We start from the raw sequence: 22,743 nt of genomic DNA, 5'->3' as shown, positions 1-22,743 counted from the left end.
ATGAATTGATAATACTAATAAAAAATATATATATGTTTTTCCTACTGATAATATAAGTAGGAAAACCATAATGACAATAAATGAAACTGGTCATTATTACCACTGTCACAAGGGACCTACTATTATCGTTACAACTACTGTTACTACAAGTACCAACTATTTCATGTTCAAAACTGCAATGAGTAATCTCCATCTTACATATTCGGAGCTGTTTTCGGATTTCAGTCAATCCATCCATTTACGCTGCTTTGAAAATGAGCTACTCTGTGTACATACATGTGTACATACAAAAATGCACACATATGCATAAAGAGATCAATAAATGAATAAAGAAATCAATAAAGATAATGATATATATTGATAATGATTGATTGAAATCCTGAGCATATCCAATCGTGGCTACTACAAAATGTTTTATACATTGATTACAAAATACTCCAAAGCTATTCGTTATTTCAGCAAATCTTATCAGCCTGGCAAATTTCCTGATATACACCCTTTCGATATTTTGCATGCAAGTTCCAAATGGTGGAAGATGAAGTTTAAGCCCTCCTGAGAATTACATTTCACCTTTGATGGTTTAGTGTTACTGAGCAAGAGCATCAGGATATAGTCCTCAGAGCTTTCAAACCATCCATTATACAGTTGACTCCCGTTATAACGAAGTCCTCGGGACCAGCAGTTTCCTTTCGTTATACCAAAATTTGGTTACAACTGAACAAATAAACAATAAAAAACATAGCTGATAATTTTGCTACCTGGATTTTTATATTGTTGTAACCAAAATTTTGTTATAACGGGAGTGCACTGTAACCAGGCAGGAGGTCTGTTGTCCACAAAAGGGGTAAGGTAATGTTCCTTGCCTAAGTCAACAGTAATGCTATTCAATGCTAAGTATTAGAGCATCATCACTGTGGCTGTGATTTTTTTAACTCTTTTTCCATGGTCAAATACATTGTGTAGTGAATCTTTCTTATGCAACCACTGTGCTGATCAATCCCAGTGCTTACTTCTTCTCTGTGGTTGAAAGATGCCATACACGCTGTTGCATCTCAACAAACATAGCCTACTTATACATGTACATGTATTCCAAGGTGCAGTTCAATAGGTTTGGCATCTGCCATCTTTTTTCAAAGTCACATGACCGCGTCGCAGTGCCGTAGCTCCCTCGTGGGCAGTCTAGGGTTGCCGTCCCGCCCCATTGGGTTCTCGGCCACCAGAGACCCTCATCAAAGTGTTTGGGACAGAATCCATGGATAACTGAGCAGGGGAAGAGAGAGATAGAGAACCAGTTATCTATGTGAAACATACAATTCCATGTAGTATAATTGGATAACATATTTTAATAAGAAAACACCAACATACACAATGTGAAAATTACAGTGGTATATGTGTTCATGGCAATTCTTTTATGTTGTACACCAGTAATGTCTAATGTATAATATTGTACTGATGGTAGCAAAAGGAAATATTTGTCTACTAGTATTGTACAATTGGTTGTTTTTATATATATGCCTGATATATATATATATATATATATATATATATATATATATATATATATATATATATATATATATATATATATATATACACACACATATATACAGTGTATTTCTGTCTACAGCAAAGTTTCTCTCCCAAGTTTTCATGTGGTTTTGTGTGCATGTGTGTGCATGGGACACTACAGCTTCACAGCCAGAGTCCTGGAAATGCGATATTGTTACATGAAACATGAAAACATCTCATAAAAAAGTGCTACAAAACATATCTCTTTCTGCATTCTCCCAAACATTTCCAGAATGGGCAAACATCTATCATGTGAACAATTTCCATACAAACTTTTTATGCAGCAAATTGTGACAGTATATCTCATCTTACTTGAGATTTATATCAAAAGTTACACCAAGTACTCATGATTCAAAGATAGTACTGAGTGATGATGGTATGAAAAACCAACTTTTTAATCTGCCAGGGGTCTGTTTCATGAAGTCATCACAAAAAAGGCCTTTACATTAATCTCAGAAGTTGCTCATATGTAGCTATGTAGAAAAGTAAAATCCATTTCATGAAGTCTCATAATTGTGTCATGTGAACAAAAGTCTCTCATAAGACTTTCATGAAATGGACCCCTATTCAACAACAAAAAAAAAAAAAATGTTTTCCTACGTGTACATCATTTAATGAGCCATGTGGGTTACCTCTAAGCACATTTCTTTAAAAAAATCCTAACATAAGGTCACTGTTCATTTATTGGACATCAACTAGAAGGAAATAGTTTTAGCTGGTCAAGTTTACTACCTTCGCATCCACTGGTTGTGACCTCCGCATGGGGGTCATCACAGGCATCGCATTGCCGGCCACTAACCCCCCTCCTGCAGGAGCACTGACCGGTCTGTAGGTCACAGTCTTGGCTGGAGGAACCAACCTCATAGCAGTCACAGGGGTAACAGGTGTCACTGTCTGAGGGGCGGTAGAAGTGTTCCTGTGTAGGAGGAGTCAAATGCAACCCCACTTTCAATGAAATTTGACAATAATGGTATATGACTTCATAATGGAATGTACATAGGGAATATTTATTGCTGTAGAATATCAAATCAGGAAGTTTGAGTGGTATTGTTGTGTCATTTTTTTAATCTTTTCTCTTCCTCATGGTTTGTCAATGCCTTCACATCCAAGAAAGGTCATTTTTAGCTTGACAAGCAAATGACTAAAAAAAAAAAAAAGAATCAAATAAGAGGATGCCATTACAGAACTAGGGGACAGCAACAGTAATTATGAAACGTTTCTTTTCAGAAATATTGTCAAGAAACATTTTTACACTTGTGATCTTATACCAATCAGAAAAATAGCCAGAATAACATAATACTCCTTCCAAAATTATACCTACTAACAAACATAAACAATAAAATGTCCATGCATTTGAGAGTAGCAAACTCTTGGACGGAGAAAGAAATCACAAAACAACTTTGTTGTTTGACTTTAGAAAATGGCAAGAATGAGACATAACGTCCAAATCATACTATCTAGACAGGCTACAACATGTAGGTCAAATGATAAAAAAGAGAGAGAGAGAGAAAAAAAAAGACCTTTTTGTAAAATCCAATATTCTAGTCTATAATCAGGGTTTGAAGTCCCGGCCTCCTGGTCCTTACCTGGCAGTGGCACTCCCCAGTGGTCTTGTCGCAAGCGGGGTCAAACCCCATCTCCTCATCACACTCGCAGGGGCCGCAGACCGGGTATCCCCACCAGTCATCTGGGCACTCCTCCACCGTGTGCTCGCAGTGGTTGCCATAGAAACGCTCCGAGCAAGTGCAGTTGTAGCCAAGATCCGTCTCGGGAGAAAGGTCACAGGTGGAGCCGTGCTGGCATACATCTAGTTCACACGCCGACAAGCATTCAGGGCCAAAAAGACCTGAAAAATAAGTTGAAAATGCCCCCATTTTGTTTTATTTAAAGAATCCAGTCTCTGCAAATATCAGGAGTTGATGCTCTGTCTTTTCCTGTGTTGTGCATTACATTATTGAATAAGCGCTATACATTTTATTATATGACCTTGCACTTCTGATCCCACATACATTGTACCTAGTGTTCACTACACTGTCCTTCAAGGTGTAGCTCACACTCTGAGCTATTTCAAATGATTACCATTCCAGGACTAAAGACACATCAGCAACAACAATGAAAAAAATATATATAAATATAAACTACCACAAACAAAAATGAAACAGACTTACCAGAATTATACAGACTCCAGATAGAAATATATTAGAGAGCTGCTGAAAATGGCAACTTTATAATGAATGTGACTGAAAAAACACTTTTTATCTGCTTTCCCCATCAATTTTATTGTGATCTACTAAGAACCCCAGCCTTTACTAGATTTTACTTTATAGATTTGTATAACCAATGCATTATGATCTAAAATGCCAGTGAAAAATGCAATAACAGTGGTTTTGGAGAATTATGACATGCCATGGAAGGATCAAGATGGAACCTGTTTGGGAGAAAAGCCCACCTTTGTCACATTGACACTCATGTAGGTCCCAGAGATCCACACACTGGCTATGGGTGGGGCAGTCTGCTTCCAGGCAGGAGTCTGGGGCATTGCAGCCATCCTCCACATTGGTCCTTGCCCCCACAGCAGGGTCCAGGGGGCTACCACCGATGGACATTCCCTAGGGGTAGGGTGGGGTAGGATGGAGGGGCACAGGGAATCAAAAGAAGATGTATTATCATGTTGAGTTTTCAACTCAAATGTATTATGATGCAAAAAGTTGTAAGTATGCTCATGTTTCATGTATTTTCAAACTAGAGCTACATGTATTCATTGTACTGTACTTGTTACCTTTTTAGAACCTTTTTATTAGACAGGTGTCAGACTTGATTAGCATTCATGCCGTTTTCTGGTACCTTTTATCATGATTTCATGCATGTGTCTTTTGTTATGTATTATGCCATGTAAACATGTGAATATAGATAATAATAAACTTCAAACTTCAAACTTCAAAAGGGAATGAGATCAAATGGAATACAAGTACATGGATAATGGAATACAAAATTGCAAAAGTTTATGTTAATTCAATTTAGTTCGTTATTCTTTATTTGAATCTGAAATGAAAATAACGAGCTGGTTGTTGATACATTTATTCATCTGAGATGTTTCATCTCTGGCCTATGGCTTCCTAAGGAGATCATTAATATTCAATGGGTCCTGATGACATGCACTAAAACCTACACCCACACACTCCATGTTCATGCAACTTTTATACTACCAGTTATTTCCCTTAGCAAGATACTGTAAAACACGATATTTTCGCAAATTGGAGCCGACAACCTTTGTTTTGCGGCATGAAATTTTCGCGAGTTGCCTCTAACATTCAATGCGTATAGTGTAGACAAGAACTTTCATGTATGTACATTTTAATTTCGTGAATCTTGATGGCTCGCGCGAAATTTTGTGAAATTAAAATGCACGCAAATATCCCTCATTTTACTGTACTATTTATCCCACAGTCATCAACACGCTGGTGAGATGACAGAAACGATACCTTCAGGCATCCAGCGAAGCCACTGGTGAGGGTGCCCTCTACCAACATCCCTCCCAGCATCACGCTGATCACCCTCTCTCCGTCAAGGCTGTCCATGGCTTGAGCAGACTTCTGTTAGTACAGGAAATGTTCATTAAACTGGAGTTTACACACCTCTCTGAATATAAGGAGTTGATATCTACATAAGATAGCAAACATGGCAATATGCACAAAGGACCATTGGACCATCAGTTATTCACATCCCATTGAATAAAACAATTAATAGACATCACTGTTCTTAGAAAACATTAGAAAACATGTCAACCTATCCTTGTGGGATTCATTTAAGAGAACATTATATATCTATTGTTGTGTGAAAATTATTTGCTTCAAAATGGTCTCATATTCAAGTAATGTGCAGTTTAATGTTTCCAAGTTATCATGCCTGTACAGTGAAGGGGCATTAAACTGCACATTACTTGAACATGAGACCATTCTGAAGCAAATAATTGTCACACAACAATAGCTATATAACGTACTCTTAAATGAATCCCACAAGAATTTGAACAATCATCCCCCATCATTCCCACTGATTCCCACTGATCAGTTACTAGCCATCCCCTTTAAACTTCCTTTACTTTTACATTTTTTTAAGATACATTGACTTCACGGTTCTCGTTGTCTTATTACATTTCATATACTGAAGCTACTATCAATGTGCAACATATATGGGTTCATCTAAACAATAACTTGTTTTATCTTTATCAACATGTCAAGAATGTCGGAGATTGCTATTACTTAATGGAGGACTTTTTGCATTTAAAATTCTGGTAAAAGTACAAAGCTTAGCTGAAAGTGTCTCCTCATGGACACTCACCATGTCCAAACCAAAGTCCACTGAGAGAACCACGCTGTTATTCTCCCACTCCGCCAAGAAATCATGCCACTCCCCGTCATTGACCGGTCGCTGGTCAAGCTGGACACTGACCGAGCTGGTGACGTAGTGGATGTAGCCATCGACCAACTACAGAGGGGGCCAAACAATGAAACTCTTTATTAACAACATGTTGAATCCAGCCTTTTGCTTATGCACAAGGGGTCTCTTAACACACATAAAATAATGAGACTCTTATATGTTATAGACATTTTTTTTTTCATATTTTATAATGTTGGCAAAAAAGATGCTTCTCTTATGTTTTATATGCCATTTAAATGTTGTTTATGAAATTGTATTGTATATTTTGTTTTGTAAAAAAACAAACAAATGTGACCAAAACAAAACAAAAATATCCATGATATGGACAATAAATGATTGAAATAAAATGAAATGAAATGAAATTTTATTATGCTTTATTAACTAACATTCATTTGTTACATTGCAAAATTCAGTGAAGTCAATTGGCTATAACTTGAATAGAACAATAGAACATAGAACATTATTTTTTTTTATTTCCAGATCAATTCGTGTAGAAACAGTAACAATTCAGTAATGATAAACTGGAGGTGACAACTCAGTAAGCACAGCTTGAAGTGAGTGCACCTTAAACATTTGAAAACGTAGTTGAATCTGATTGAAACATAGCTAAAAAGACATTAATAAACATTTACAAGACGAAATACAGATAACCAAGAGACTAAAGCTAAGGATGCAGGAGGAAAACAGATAGGAAGAAGGAAAAAGAGAAAGAAAAGAAAAGAGGAGAAAAAAAAAACATTAAGGAGAGGTAAAGAGAACCCAAAAATATATAATACTAAAACAAACCAAGGCAACATTGTACATACGTGTACATGTATATATGCATTTTAGTGAATCAAGAGAAATTTAGCAGCCCTCACTATAAACTACCTTATATGGATGAATACAACTTTTTCTTGAGTCTTATCTTAAAACAATTTTGAGATGGTGCATTTCTTATGTCTTTAGATAAATTGTTCCATTTCTTGGGGCCCATAAAACAAATATTATGTTGGTAAGACAAGGTTCTGGGTCTGGGCAAATGCATTAATGACGAGGAGTGTGTATTGTAATATACCACCTGCTAAAAACTTTTGAAATGTAAAAATCTTCCCACAGTATTTCCATTCTAACTGATCCTGAGAAGAAGACAAAGTTTATGATGTATACCATAAAAACAATGATATCCATTTTATGCACCCTAATCAGACCTTAAGACTTAGAAAGGTGTGCAAGAGTGAGCTCAATACTAGATGGAAGCAAAAACAATCAAGTATACAAGGGTTTGAGATCTCAATAGAGAAATGTCTTCTGTCTTTCATTTTAGACTGCAAGGTGCCCTGTCCTAGGTCACCGGTCTGAGTGTTTGGAAACTCCTAAGATACAAAACTCCTATATTTCCGGTAGTATGCAACCAGTTTGTAAAATATACAGTACTTTCTTTCTGTAGTACTTCAAGAACTACCATTTGCTGCTCTTTTCACATATTGAACAAATGTTCCACAAACAGGAGAAGACATTTTACAGGCTTACATGATGTCACACCATCCGTGATCTACCACATCAGAGAGAGAGAGAGAGAGAGAAAAAAAACCCCACACTACCTTTGCATATAAAAGAGGAAGAATTTGAGATACAGCTACCTAGGAAGGAGGGTAGACTGTTGCACTATTGCATTGTGCAATTGCATTGCATTACATTGAATGTCCTACAAAGACAGACATAGTACAAAAGATGTGCTTGGATATTTCATTTGTTTATCTGCCAAAACAAACCTCAATTCGAATGTTGGCATCGTTTGTCAGCTCAAGAAACATCAAGACACCACTGGGGTCCCTGGTACGGAAAGCGATGTGATTGGTCCATGGTAGGGTGATTGTCTCGTTGGTGTCAAAGGTCATGTAGCCATCACTGTGGACACGAACAGGATCTAACATTGCTTTGATGTGGAGAAAAACAAAACTAGTTATTGTAAGATCAAACAATTTACGACAAGGATTAAGATGAGAAAGAGAAAAAAGGAAAAGATAAAGGAAGAACGAGTGGGGAAAAAAGAAGGAGAAAACATGACTGCGCATGGTAAACAAAGATACAGTGTAAAATTTCTAGGCACAGTGGTATGCATAATTCATGTTGAATATGTTTGCTTGACCCGTTTTGTACAGATAAAGGGAAAAAAATATGATTAAATACGAAGACAATGAGATGAGAATAATTCAGCTGACTGCTTTCACTCCAGATTGCTTAACTCAGTGGTAGTTTTAGATCAAAGTTGACAATGGTATAAATTAATGCTGCGTCTCTCCAAAGAATGTCCTACATGTCATATTTGAGGTAAGTTCTTGCAATCAATTTTTTTTTTCAAACATTTATCTACTAAAGATTCTGTTTCTTTTATGGATAGAATATTATCAATAGAATTACTTACATTATTTGAGATTTCCTGCAGACAAATGTGAGCCCACAGAAATACACCTACAATCCAGGCATGACATTGTTCATTATTCTTTATTTGATGCACTGTGAGCGAAACTCCACACCATCCGACTGATTTTACAGACACTGAATATGAGCTGTGCAGACCAGGATAAATTGTTTGTACCAGTTGTGACTTAATTCGTCTTTGCCGTCTTCTAAGAAGTGTCAGATCTTTGTGCAAATGGGTATAGAAGAAAGCACGATGTATCATATCCTATTTATTTTACTGGCTTCATGCACTGCACTTGCATTTGTGCCACAAGCCACACTTGGTGCATCAGGCAGATGCATCAAAAGTCACACTTTGGAGAGCAAGGCATTAATTATTGTGTAACACCAAAAAAAAGGGCATTGTTAGGGACAAGAGAAATTTGCCGACAGACAGAACCTACTTTCCTGGCAATTCACCCCTCCACTCTGGGAGGAACAGTGACAGGTGTAGCGGTCCCATCCACTCTCACACGTGGCTCCCACGTGACAGGGGTCCGACTCGCAGAAGTCGGCCTTGTGCGGGCAGCCGGGTTGGGTGCCCACATCCTCCACGTTGGTGGCGAGATCGAGGATCTCATTGTCGATGTAGACGTCCCGGATGCAACCGACAAAGTCCAAATCCTCCCCCTGAGCTCGGCTGGAGTTGGAGATGTCTGGAAGATTGCCCAGAAAGAATGGTCCAGTCAGGTCCAACAACCTAGAGATAAAATAAATTGGAAGATATTTTAGTGCCCTGCAAACACAAAAGGATAAAGAAATAAGAAAATAAAAAATCTCTCATTTTTTTCAGACAATGAAGACAAACAATCATGTTATAGGACTACTTAAGTCAATTAACCTTGAAAGAAAGGGAATTGTATTTCTCAATCTGGTATCATCTTTTTGTATTTTTGTTACATGCTTGGTTATATTTGAACTATGTACTGAAATGTATATGAAATGCAAATATTTTGTTATATTACATTCTTCTGATAAATAAAATAGATAGACTTCAAAAATGAATTTGAATGGTGTTTTTCAAAAGAATAACCATGTAGAAATCTAATTTTTTGTGTTTAACATCACAAATGAGTTGACCACCTATCTCTATTTAATTGACTTAAGTGAAAATGAAAACATATAGAATGTTTTCATCCTGATTAGAATTTATCACTCTTTAAAAAGAGCACGAGGGCGTCTTGACATTAACAGGGACTAATTCTGAATGAAATCAACAAATTCAAACCACAAAAGCACACAATTATTATGTTATAAATGTAAAATGAGATAGCCAAACTTGGCAAAGTATACAATGGGGTTCATGAAACAAGAAGTAAATTTCAAACAACACTGACATGTACAGTGTGTAACAACTCTTGTAAAGCTATTATTTCACCTTTTACTCATGCACATCGATTCATATACCATCACTGCAAACAATAATGCTAAAATAGTCACTATCAGTATACTCTGTATCTGATACTGCACTTTGGATATGTATCCAAGTATGTCATGTTGTGTATAAGTTAGTTCTTGTTTGAAATTAAACAATAACCCAAACCAAAAGCAAACTACTTTTACAAGGGTCTAAACTGTGGAGCTTAGTGTCAAACGTAATATACATCCTTGCAAGCCACATTATGAATCAGTATGAGACAAAAATACTTTCTCATTTTACCATTTTTTTATCTTACTTTATAAAGTTATGAATACATCTCAGATTTAACCCTATGCATACCCATACTGTGGTCTGCCTTGTGGAAGTAATTGCTCTACACATTCTACACACTGGGCTATGCTTTGCTACGGACAAAAAATGTAGACAAATCTGTCATTTAGAGAACGCGGCACATAAACAGTTGATGTCAGATCAGAAGTAGCACATGGCTTGATGCATGCTCCCCCCCCCCCAATTTCCACTACCTGTAGTCCCCACTCCCAGTTGCTGAGGCAGCACAACGGTAATCATGGTGATCACCGTCATATGCGAGAGCAATGGCTGGGTCGCAGTCATCCAAAATGATGGTAGCAGTCTGTTAGTATCAATAAGAATAAATATACACACTTGATAAAGATTACAAATATTACAGAAATGCAATGTAATGCAGAGTTTCATGTATCACATTCTTTGTAATTGTGACAAAAAAAAAAGACTTACCACAAATATTTAAGTAGTCATTGTGGAAGGGTAATATTCTAGGGACTGTACAGTTCTGGTTGAGGTGAGGATTTAACTTTTAATGTTTTGCGAGATATTCAGAAACCACTCTATGAGATGTCAAAGAGCATGCAATTTTAAGGGGAATCAAAAGTTTATTTCATGATAATCGGTTTTGAAATGACTGAGATATCCAAAAACAAGGTGAAACAAAGAGATCCTAATAAAAGGCGTGGCCTGTCGCCTTTTATCATTATCGCTTTTTTTTATTTAATATCTCAGCCATTTGAAAACCAATTTTCATCAAATAAACGTTGAATACTTCTTAAAATTACATGCTCTTTCATATTTCATAAGAGGTTTCTCATGATCTCACTTAGGAATGTTATAAACCTGAATCTTCCCCTCAATCAGTACTGTACAGTCCTTTTAAGGGAAGGAAATCCTTCAACTGTGGACTAAAAAAAAAATACACAGGTGACAGGAATCACAGATGACGCAATCCATGGATTAGATTGTTGTACATAATAAAAATTGACTCAACACACCAACCATCAAATAGTACCATGGTACCTACCATCAAATAGTATTCGATGAGAACCGTGTGCCACTGGCCATCGCTGACTCCTCCCACTCTGCTGGCCGTTACCGTGGTGACATCACTTCCGGTCGAGAAGGAGAACTGCACCTGATCATCGATGATCTCAAGAGCGATGAAGTCGTGCTGCTGGTTGTAGCGTCCATTATAGAAGATCACTCCACTCGGCTTGTGGGTAGCAAAGCTAATGTTGAAACAGGAGAATGAATTATTCAGTTTCCTACTGTGTAGAAAGTTAATTCTGACTTCTTTTTCCCCCTTCACTAACATTTACCTACCCTTTCCTTATTTTTAAATGTTCAATTTTGTATTCAATGTCAATATGTATATATTTACAATCATAATTTTAGCTATATATATATATATATATATATATATATGCACACACTCAAATACACGTGTATACATATGTTTTGATAACGTTACACATTGTGACTAAATGTACCAACAATTTACTTATGATGATTCATGCACTTACTTTAAGACTGCATGCGATCAATGCATAAAAAGTTGCTCCAAATACATTCACAACTAGATGTCTTCTTGAACCAGTCCTGTCATACTACACCCCCCAAAAAACAACAACAACTACTTAACAAGCTCTTTTACAAATAAAACACTTATAAAAGACAATGTGTACGCAGAGTGCTTGCTATTGTCGTATGTGTGTTATACACGCAATAATTGTTTAATTGTATGAAATATAAAAGCTAATTGAAAAGCGGATCCAACTCTAACCTTACAGAGAGTTGGAACCTCACTCTCTGAGTTAGGGAGGGGAACATCATAAGTGAATCCTGCATGAAGCTCCGTGTTCTCATCTGGCAGTAGGGTCCATCATAGAGGTCAAGGTCATGGCAGATCCAATCAAACTCTCCACCAAGATAGTTTTCTGTCTCACAGTTTGTGCCTGAAGTCATAGCAACAACAGCAACATCATGCCATTTAGAGGTCTAATGTTTGGTTGATGTTGATAATTCCGTAGGTTGGTTTAATCCAAAAATGAAATGCGATTCATTATTTCAAAGGTTGATATTTTGGAGGTTTGTTAATCTGAAAGTGTTTAAAAGGTGTGTAGTAATGAACATTCAGAGTGTTTTACTAACCTTGTTCTGTTCTGGATTAACAAAACCTTTGGAACAACAAATCACTTTAAAGGTAGGGGATACCTTTTACAGAACTCCCAAAATGCAGCAAAACATTAAATATGAACCTCAGGGGACTTGTTTAGGCCACTGCTTAGAAATTTGGAAGTCAACAGTTATCTACAATTTGAATAATGCACAAAACTCATCTACTTAGTAGTTCTGTGTGTCAGCCACACTTAAGCCTTTTTGTTGCAACCTTCTGTATTTTTTATCTATAAACACAAATCTAAAAGTATAAGAGCTGATGTAATAACATATAGAGTGTGTGGCAAGATTACAGAAATGTTTGTAAGTTTTGATGAACTTTATTCACAAAATATACATGATGGACACACATGCAGTGCATGGGTCTGCAAAGGTAGCCTAGTAATGTACTGGAATTTATGGTGAGCCCCGAAAAAAATTCAATTCATAATCTAACGGTCAATAAAAATGTACTAAATGTTACCTTCCACTTTCAATATTTTATGGGAGTTTCTAAAATGATACTCTCTTCAACATACCACTGTGTTTAAACAACTCTTCATTTAAGGCATGCAAATGGGATTCCCTACCTTTAAGTTTTGGATTAACGATGCTCGTTGGCAGAATTTTCAAAAGACCTTACATGCTTCATTTACACCTAATTTACAACATGTCAATATATTTTAGCAGACAATGAAGTTCCTGTTTGTCCTTCAAATCAGCGACACATTATACAAGATTACAGTTCCTGTGTTTATCACAAACTGGCAAATTTTGGTAGATGCCTGTTTGATTTTGTGCAAACTCAGTGAATGTACCAATTCTATGTAATTTTTCTCTGCATATGCAGTGAATCCAGATATATATCAGATATGCAGATCTTGACTACACCTGTTGTACACAGGGTACTGTTCATTGTCAGCACATAAAAAAAGAATCAGTACATACAAACACAATTAAGGAATATTAAAATGAATCAAACTTATATATTGTCAAAGACTGATGAAAAAGATAAGCGTAAAATGCAAAAATAAATTAACATTACATAAACATAATGATTTCACTATGGTGTAGATATGGTGCACTCTCATAATCTCAACTGGTCACAAATATCATTATTTGTCCATGAAAACTTGCAAGCTCACTGAAATGAGATCGATTTCATCAAAGATGCCACTTCATTCTGGCCTTCTCGATTCAAGGTAGAACTCTATAGTACCGGCAAATTGGTAAAAAACCATCATCCTACCCTCACATTTTCAGTGCAATGAAGAGCTGTTAAACCCTGAAGAACCTAGAGGTTTCAAACTCTGCTCTCTGAAGGAAACAGTGAATTTTAATATTTTGCGTGTACGTGTTCAAACAGAATTTGTAATGTTTTTATATCAAAGATCAAATTGCAGGGTAGCATAATACAAGAGTGATAAAAACCAGATGGAGAAGCACAAACATTTTCATGCACTCACACAAGCACACGTACACCAAGGCAGGTGTAGGCGGTGGAGTGATTTTCAAGAGGGGCTGCTACCAGCAGTCCAGGTGATAAGTGGTTACAAAAGAAACTTAGAACAAATAAGATGTGCCACTTCATTGAGGTCCACTTAAGATATAGGAAACATAAATTGGTCTTCTCATAACATACTGCAGCTTCTTTTGAACTGACCCATATGTAACATAATTCTCATTGTTGATAGGCCTCTGTACCATCAAATCTTTGTAGTATCCATTTACTGAAGCTGAGCAACACCAGTAGACCTCTCAATTCAGTCAAGTAGGCCTCTGAAAACAGTTAATATGAATCTGATATATTGCTGTTTGGACACTTCACTTGATATACTTTGCCTGATTCACAGCATCAGAGGTAGGCCCTACAATTACATCCTCATCAATGAGTCTGAAAAAAAAAATAGTCAACATGTTACTAGAGTATGGTAACTCAACTGAGTCTGCCAAATGAGATAAAAATCTACAAGATAATATACTCACTCCCATTACTCACTTGCAACAAAAAATAATTATCCACAATTATCATATGAAATGTACCATTTGTTATACATGGTAAAGGCAAATTTTTGAAATGATGAGTGTGTGTATGTGTGTGTGTGTGTGTGTGTGCGAGTATGTGCGTGTGTGTTTTTGATAACAAATATACAAGGAGTCCATCTAATATTTGTGAATAAATTTTGTGGGGGTACTGCAGCATATGATGAGACTCCTGATTTTTCAAATGGAGGTCCCGAGTTTGCATGGCCAGCGGCACCATACAAAGGAATACATAAGATGTTACCACTTTGGCCCCCCCCCCCTTTTCTCTTTACCCGGGAAGTGCATCAGTGGCACTCGAAAGAAATAGATATTTCCGCCGGCCCTGGTTTGGATCCCATCGAGTGCCTCCATCCTCGGACAACATTGATAAATAAGGGCAGATTCGGCGACTGACATACATACTCAGGTATATGAAGACATCTTTTTTAACAGCTATAAACCAAATTCCCATTTAGACACCTCGTAGACATTGCAAAACTTCAACAATGGTCAACTTTTGTACATTATATGTACCTCTGGGACATAACAAAGAGCTCTTCAGAATGAGACATGAATAACGTTTTTGACCATGAAATGCTTTACAATACATTTCTTTTTAATTTTCCGTTCAAAATCTTTCTATTCTCTCATCTTCCCTCCCCACTTCCCATCCCCCCCCCCCTCCACACACACAATAAAAGACTTCCTAATGAATGGCACACATTTTGAATATGCATATATTCTGTAGCCTACCTGTAAATCCATCTTGGCATAAGCAAGAATACCCCTGTTCTTTCTGGACACAGACACCTCCATTGATGCAAGGGCTCGAGTAGCAGTAGTTAACCTCTTTGAGACAGTAGTTCCCTGTATACCCTAGAGGACAGACACAGCTGTAGTGGATCTCGGGATGGACGGAGTGGAAGATCACCGATGCAGTGGCAATGACCTCGCCCGGGGTCCAGGAGCTGACTGTTGCCACGCACTGGTGGAAGCCACTGCATATCTCATGCAGACACAGGTCGTCACTGAACGGCAGAACGGTGGCGCCAAGCGCCGAGGAGAGCTGGCTTCGTTCGACGTATATCCTTTCTTGGAGGTGCTGAGAGGTGAAGAAAGTACCGTCGGGGCGCTGCGCTGCAAAGGTGATGCTCAGGAGTCTGGGGCCTTCCGTCTCGACCCCGAAGACGTGGATGAAATCCCGGTGTGTAGGGATGATCCTCTCCATGGTTTCAGTGAAGTGGACCAACTTCGAGGACAGGAACTCACTGGACTGAATGCCCTCCATGCGAACCGTCACACTGTTGGCAAGCATGTCAGCAGTCACTATGAATATGTGGAACTTGCCAAGTGCTGCCACTACATTTAATCCGTCTATAAATGAACGAAGAAAAGATGAAATGGGGATAACATTTTCAATACTATAAAGGAAAAGAGCGTCAAAGCATATTGGTGTTACTGAAGTTTTTCCAATATTTTCTGCATTCTCTGATTCAGTAGTGGAAGTTGAATAGCACATCTGCATAATGGTATTGTATGAACTAAGACAGAACCATGGGCAAAATCTTGTTCTCAGAGAAAAACATATGTGAGCTTTATTTTTTTCTACATTGGTTGTCAGTATGAATCTAATGGATATGTACCATGCAATTATTATATCATAGAAGTGCCCTGTTTAGAGAAAATCTGCGGAATATAGTGACCAGCTAAACATAGAATTTCACTAGCACAAAAAAGTCAGTTTAAAGATAGTCCTCACCAGATGCTTGTACTATGAACTCAATAGTCTGCGGTTGGAGTCGTCTGCGGAGATACGGGTTAAGCCTTATTCCACCTGTCGATTCATTCAAGATGAGATGATAGTAGTCGTTTCCGCGTATAATAGCATACCACAGCTCATCTGAAATGTCAGGATCTGTTGCAGGCACCTTTCCGATATCACCTTCATAAAAGATACCTTCATAGCTATTCAAAAATATCTCAAAGTCATACAGAATAGGCATATTATCATTGTAATCAATCACATCGACGTGAACAATCACATCAGCAAAATATGGTACATTGATAGCACGAATGACAAACTCATACTCAGTGCGAGACTCATAGTCGAGCATTTCCAGTGTAGTGATCATCCCAGATGCATAATGTACCTCAAAAGGGAAGAGATCTTCATCCAAGATGGTGTACCTGATATGGTAATTATCTAGGGAATCCGGATCAAGGGCAGTCACTTCACCCACCCATTCCCCTGGATTATTATTCTCGTTGACTGTGAAGAAGTACTCCTTCCGGGTAAATGATGGTGGGTTGTCATTGACATCGAGGATTTCCACAGTGATTTGCACTGCGGTTCTCAACGAAGGAATGCCTTGGTCATAAGCATATGCCACCAAGTCATACTCAGCTCCTGACTCGCGGTCCAGCAATGAGGCGACACGAACAGTGCCAGACATCTCATCTATGACGAACCGCCCATCTGCATCAGAGCCTCCTTCAAAAGTATAGCTGACTTCACCATTTGATCCTGCAAAAAAAGAAAATAATAATAATAATAATAATAAGAGAAGAGATTAGAACTGCTTTAAATTGAATAAAAATCCATCATCAAATTATTACAGATTTCTCTGCTTTTACCCAAAACTGAGGCATAAAACAGAGTTCTATATTACCTGTAGTTCTTATAATAATCATTTCCTTGTAATATTATGGACAGTCAAGAGATGAATATGTCATTAAAACAGAAGTCTTCAGTTTTTGCAGGTAGGCCTATATAGAATAGTGCACTGTCATTAAATGAGCATAAGGTGAAAAAAGCGTTAAGTGCATTGTGTATACTAGGTAACAACATATAGTAGCATCTTCATGCATTGCTATGAACACACACACACACACACACACACACATTCAATATTTTCAGTACTCAGCAGCACTGTTGAATTTCTGCTGTTTGGGGTACTCTCTTGTGTGCTGTCATTATGCACAGAATTCTTCAAAGCTATATTTGATCTTCCATCTCATCTGTAAAGCATTAATCCAACCTTTACTGTTTACTCCCCTTTACTCCCCTCCCCCCCCCCCCCCTGTATACGGGAAAGTCTCCCTGAACTTTAACTGAGCAATTGTCACGGTCCTTGAATTCTCTGTCTGTACGTGTTTTAAAGCACAACACCTTTATACTGAGTGGTCCGGCTATCCCCTGGTGATCTGTTGTAATTGCGTACTAGTAATTATTGTAAGTGTGACCAAGATGGGTCTAATTGTACCAAATTTTGTATTGTATATTGAAACCCCACACACATTTGCACTTTGTACACACACCTGCACAGTAGTATGCACTTGCAAAATGCACATTAGCACCTATGCAGTTGTTGTCTCTCAAATCTCCGGTAATTTACATTTCTGTATTACAGAATGGCGTCACATATGAATACCCCCGATATTCCTGATGACGTTATGCCTGTGCGCGACAGTAAATATTACACACCCCTTGAATTCAATGATATTGTATCGTATAGTTCAGATAATATTTCACTTCTTCATATAAACTCTAGGAGTTTGAATAAAAATTTTGAATATTTGGAAAATCTTTTGCACTCTTTAAACAATTTTGAATTTTCTGTTATTGGAATAAGTGAAACTTGGTTACATCAAAACTCCCCAGATATCTTTAATTTACCCAATCATAAATTAGTTAGGGCTGATCGTCAAGGAAAAAGGGGTGGCGGTGTTGCGTTTTATATTGCGCAAAATTTACAGTTCAAAATCCGTTCTGAAATCACGTTAAGATATGCAGAAACGTTATTTATTGAAATTGAGAACCCAATCTCTAAAAATGTTATTATAGGTTTAGTCTATCGACCTCCTGATCTGAGTTGTGAATTATTTTGTGATGAATTGGATTTATATCTCCATAAGATAGGTAATGAAAGTAAACATGGTTTTATTTTTGGTGATTTCAACATTAACTTTTCGCCCACATCCGATAACAATAATTCCCTTAATTTTATGCATTTAATGTATTCATATGGGTTTATGTCAATTATCAATAAACTCACCAGGATAAATCCACACTCGTCAACTCAGATTGATAATATATTTTCGAATGTGTATAATAATACAATTATGGGGGTATGTTATGTTCTGAAGTTTCTGATCATTTACCAATATTTTCAATTTGTGAATCATGTAAAGTGGGTCGTAATAAATTACATGATAAAATATGGTATTATAAAGAGTCAAAACGTAATGTGGAATTATTGAAACAGAATTTATTTTTAGAGGAATGGACAGATATTTATAGTATTAACAATGTTAATTTGGCATATAAATGTTTTAATGATAAATTATTATATTATTATGAAAATAATATTCCTTTATGCAGAATAAAAATTAACCGAAATAAACCAAGAAATCCTTGGATTACAAAAGGTATTTTGAAATCCTTAAAAACTCGTAATTTTTTGTATAAGTTACACATTCGTAACCCAACTGAATTTAATTTGAATACGTATAAAGTTTATCGAAATAAATTGACAAAATTGATTCGTTTATCCCGCAGACTATATTTTTCTGACAGAATGAAAAAGGTTTCTTCGAATATTAATGCAACATGGAAAATTATTAAAGAGGTCCTAGGTAAAAAGCCTGATTCTCCGCCAACGGATGATATCACATTAAACGGTATTAAAATAAATGATCCCAATATGTATGCTAATTCATTTAACTCATTTTTCGTTAATATCGGTCCGGAACTTGCTACTAAAATTAGCAATACTTCTGCTCATTTTACAGATTATCTTTTTGACCAAAATCAAGAGTCTATTTATCTTAATCCAACAAGTCCCAGTGAAATCATTAGTATCACTAAATCTTTAAATAGCTCTAAATCTTGTGGTTCTGATAAAATAAGTATGATGTTATTGAAAGAAATAGTTTATCCACTCGCAGAACCGTTAAGTTATATATTTAATCTTTCTTTATCACAAGGTATTTTCCCTGATCTGCTGAAAATAGCGATAGTTAATCCTGTACATAAAAAAGATGATCCTCATGAAATTAGCAATTATCGTCCTATTTCTTTATTGCCTAGTATATCCAAAATCTTAGAAAAAATGTTTATAATAGACTTCTTAAATTTATCAATAAGTATGATTTACTTATTCCCAATCAATATGGTTTCAGAAAAAATTATTCAACTGATTTAGCACTAATACAAATTTATGACAAAATTACGAGTGCTTTTGCAAACAAAGAACATGTTGCAGGTATATTTTGTGATTTGAGTAAAGCATTCGATACTCTTGATCATTCTATTTTACTCACGAAACTTAGTCATTATGGTATTCGAGGACAAGCACATTTATGGCTTAAAGATTATCTAACTAATAGAAGACAATATGTTATTTTTAATGGTTGTGAATCTGACCCCCTTTTAATTAAATGTGGTGTTCCTCAAGGCTCAATTCTAGGCCCATTATTATTCCTTCTTTATGTTAATGATATTATAAATACATCCTCTCTTCTCTCTTTTGTTCTATTTGCTGACGATACGAATATATTTTATTCTCATAAAGATCTTAAGATTTTAAATGACACTCTAAATATTGAAATTAGTAAAGTATCAAATTGGTTTAAGTCTAATAAACTTTCTTTGAATATAAAAAAGACTCATTTTATTCATTTCAAACTTCATTCTCATAATGAAGATACGTTGATACATATTAACATTGATGATATCCCATTAGAAAAGAAAATGAATTCAAAATTTTTAGGAGTATATATAGATGAAAGTTTGACTTGGAATGAGCATTTACATCATGTTACAACGTGAATTTCTAGAAATATAGGGATAATTTCCAAGCTGAAGTTCTTTCTTCCTCGTTCAACTTTATTTCTATTATATAATTCCTTAATTCTCCCATATATAAGTTATTGCAATGTTGTATGGGGTACTTGCGGCTCTACCAAAATAAATTCTATATTTAAATTACAAAAGAAAGTTATACGTATTTGTACAGGATCGCATTTTCTGGCTCATACTGATTCTTTATTTCATGAGCTTAAAACATTGAAGGTTTTTGATTTGAATATTATTCAAGTAGCAGTAATTATGTTCAAATATATACATCATCAACTTCCATCATCGTTTGATAACATGTTTAGGTTCAATACTTCTGTCCATTCGTACCCTACTCGTATATGTAGAAATTTCCACCTTTTGAATCCCAAATTATTAGTGACACATAAATCTATAAGATATTCGGGTCCGGATATTTGGAATAATCTCCCGGATAATATAAAGTCTTGTTCAAGCATTTATTCTCTGAAAGCTTCACTTAAACGATATTTGATACAATTATATTCTCCAAACCAATTGAGCTAACAAATATTTATAGTATAGATTGTCATCTTATTGTCAATCTCTATTTTCTTCCTTCAACTGCATCTTGCACTCTCACCTGCAACTGCACTGCACTCACCTGATCACCTTCCTCCAAGAGAGTTATGTCGTTGGATAGTCATTTTATGAGGCCTCCATCCATTTCAAGCTTAATCGCTTATGATGGTGGTCTCCTGCATTCAATTATCTCTGTTGTTTACTGAAAAATACTGTATATTTTATTTCATGTTTCTGTGTATCATCATTGCTCAATGCAATCACCTATGTGAATCTATTTATGTACTGTTATCGATTTATTTCACTGCACTTGTTATTCTTTGTCTTTGTACTTTTTGAAGTTTGCATTCAAATTGCATTTGATTGAATGCAGAAATAAAAGCAAACAAGCAAACAAACAAACAAACTCCTCAGTGTATCATGAATTGTGTCACTAAAAGTAGGGTGGACACCAGGAGTAAAGTGCATCTTATAGCTTTTTGAAGCACTCTTCAACAATTTCAGTGTTTTATATATATGTATATATATATATATATATATATATATATATATATACATATATATATGTATATATATATATATATATATATATATATATATATACATACATACATAAAACACTGAATATATATATACATATATATTCACTGCAGAGTACATATATTTGTAGGGAATTACAACTGAAAAAGATATTGGAGTATTGTTTCATGTGAAGTAAATCCACATAATTATGACTAGCTTCCTTTTTATTTCAGTCTGTATGTTGTATGTGCATGCCAATATCACGACTTTAAAAATGGGTCATTTTTATTGCCAAATAAAAAGTTGGGATCATCATTTTTATCTATGATGTGTCTTCCCCACCCCATACCTGTACATTAAAAAAAAAATCTTTTTTTTTTGAAAAAATAACAACAAACAAACAAACAAGAAATACGACAAAGCTGCCTTCAAAGCGATGGGAATCAATCTTCTGGGTCAAAATCCAAATTATTGTAAAAATCTTATGCAAACAACAGAAATTTACCTGCATCAGCATCCAAAGCAGTTATTGTCAGCAGAGAGGAGTAAAGAGGGCAGTTCTCTTCAATTTCTCCTTCATAATGCGATGTAGGAAAGATAGGCGGGTTATCATTGATGTCTTCAATGGAAATTTGAACGATAGCCATGGACTGCTGGTGGATACTAGTAGTTCCATGGTCACTGGCCGTCACAGTGAATACATAGTGGGACACTGTTTCACGGTCCAGCTGCAAGCGGGTGTAAACCTCTCCTGAATGTTCATTGATTTCAAACTCAGGTACATCATCCATGCTGTAACTTATTTCAGCATTGGACCCCGCATCACTATCGGAGGCCGAAACTCTAACAACAACATGACCAATGGGAACAGATTCACTGACGAACACAATGTAAGTCGAGTTTTGGAATACAGGTGCGTCGCTTCTTGTATCAGTAACCTGACTCGTTATATTTACAGGGATGGGCTGTTCAAATATGGGGGTGTGGTCATTGCGATCGTCCACATAAATGGTCAGGTTGGTGGTGGCATATTTTGGTGGTGTGCCTTGGTCAGTGGCAGTGAGACGAAATGTATGAGACTCTATCGTTTCTCTGTCTAAAGCCATTGTTGTCACTATCAAACCTGTGTCTGGATTGATGTCAAACATGGCTCCACTCCTAGCATCCGATTGAGCCGTCATGCTGTAGGTGAGTCGGCCGTTTTCGCCATCATCATTGTCGGTTGCCGTGATCGTTGTCACGACGTATCCAGGATCCTCATTTTCAGGAACTCTTCGTACATACAACATGCTGTCAAACGAGGGGTTGGTATTTTGGATCTGTCGTCTGTATCGGTACGAAACAAGTTTGCCAGACAAGATTTTCTTCTTCTGACTTCCAATTGCACTCTGTCTAAAATCTGCCGCATTAGCATTAAAGGCGGCAAAAACTTCGCCATGTAAAATGGCAGCAACCACCAACAAACTGAACAGGTACGACATCACGGCTGTCGATATGT

General features: G+C 36.5%; 1 protein-coding gene across 1 annotated transcript; it reads right to left on the bottom strand.

Moving 5' to 3' along the window:
- Positions 1 to 1,066: 1,066 nt before the first annotated feature.
- LOC140238128 (cadherin EGF LAG seven-pass G-type receptor 2-like) lies at positions 1,067 to 22,726 on the bottom strand. The gene is made up of 14 exons (XM_072318065.1): positions 21,751 to 22,726; positions 16,086 to 16,850; positions 15,080 to 15,700; positions 11,928 to 12,099; positions 11,169 to 11,373; positions 10,357 to 10,466; positions 8,856 to 9,151; positions 7,761 to 7,924; positions 5,908 to 6,054; positions 5,052 to 5,162; positions 4,019 to 4,178; positions 3,156 to 3,415; positions 2,302 to 2,485; positions 1,067 to 1,260 (listed from the first exon to the last, which is right to left on the bottom strand). Exons 1-14 carry the CDS (start codon positions 22,724 to 22,726, stop codon positions 1,067 to 1,069), a joined length of 4,365 nt encoding a protein of 1,454 aa, XP_072174166.1.
- Between the last annotated feature and the right edge of the window lie 17 nt (positions 22,727 to 22,743).

Source organism: Diadema setosum, chromosome 2 (genome assembly GCF_964275005.1).
Source record: "Diadema setosum chromosome 2, eeDiaSeto1, whole genome shotgun sequence".
Lineage (NCBI taxonomy): Eukaryota > Metazoa > Echinodermata > Echinoidea > Diadematoida > Diadematidae > Diadema > Diadema setosum.
The sequence above is the reverse complement of the archived record's forward strand: the minus strand, read 5'-3'. Positions and strand labels throughout refer to the sequence as shown.

Bases quoted from the DNA above. Each gene is read 5' to 3' on its own strand.
- LOC140238128 (XM_072318065.1), bottom strand. From the start codon at position 22,726: ATGTCGTACCTGTTCAGTTTGTTGGTGGTTGCTGCCATTTTACATGGC. The intron at 10,467-11,168 runs GTAGGTACCATG...TGATACTAACAG, and splicing joins TCATCGAATACTATTTGATG to ACTGCTACCATCATTTTGGA. The intron at 2,486-3,155 runs GTAAGGACCAGG...CCTCCTACACAG, and splicing joins CTGGGGAGTGCCACTGCCAG to GAACACTTCTACCGCCCCTC.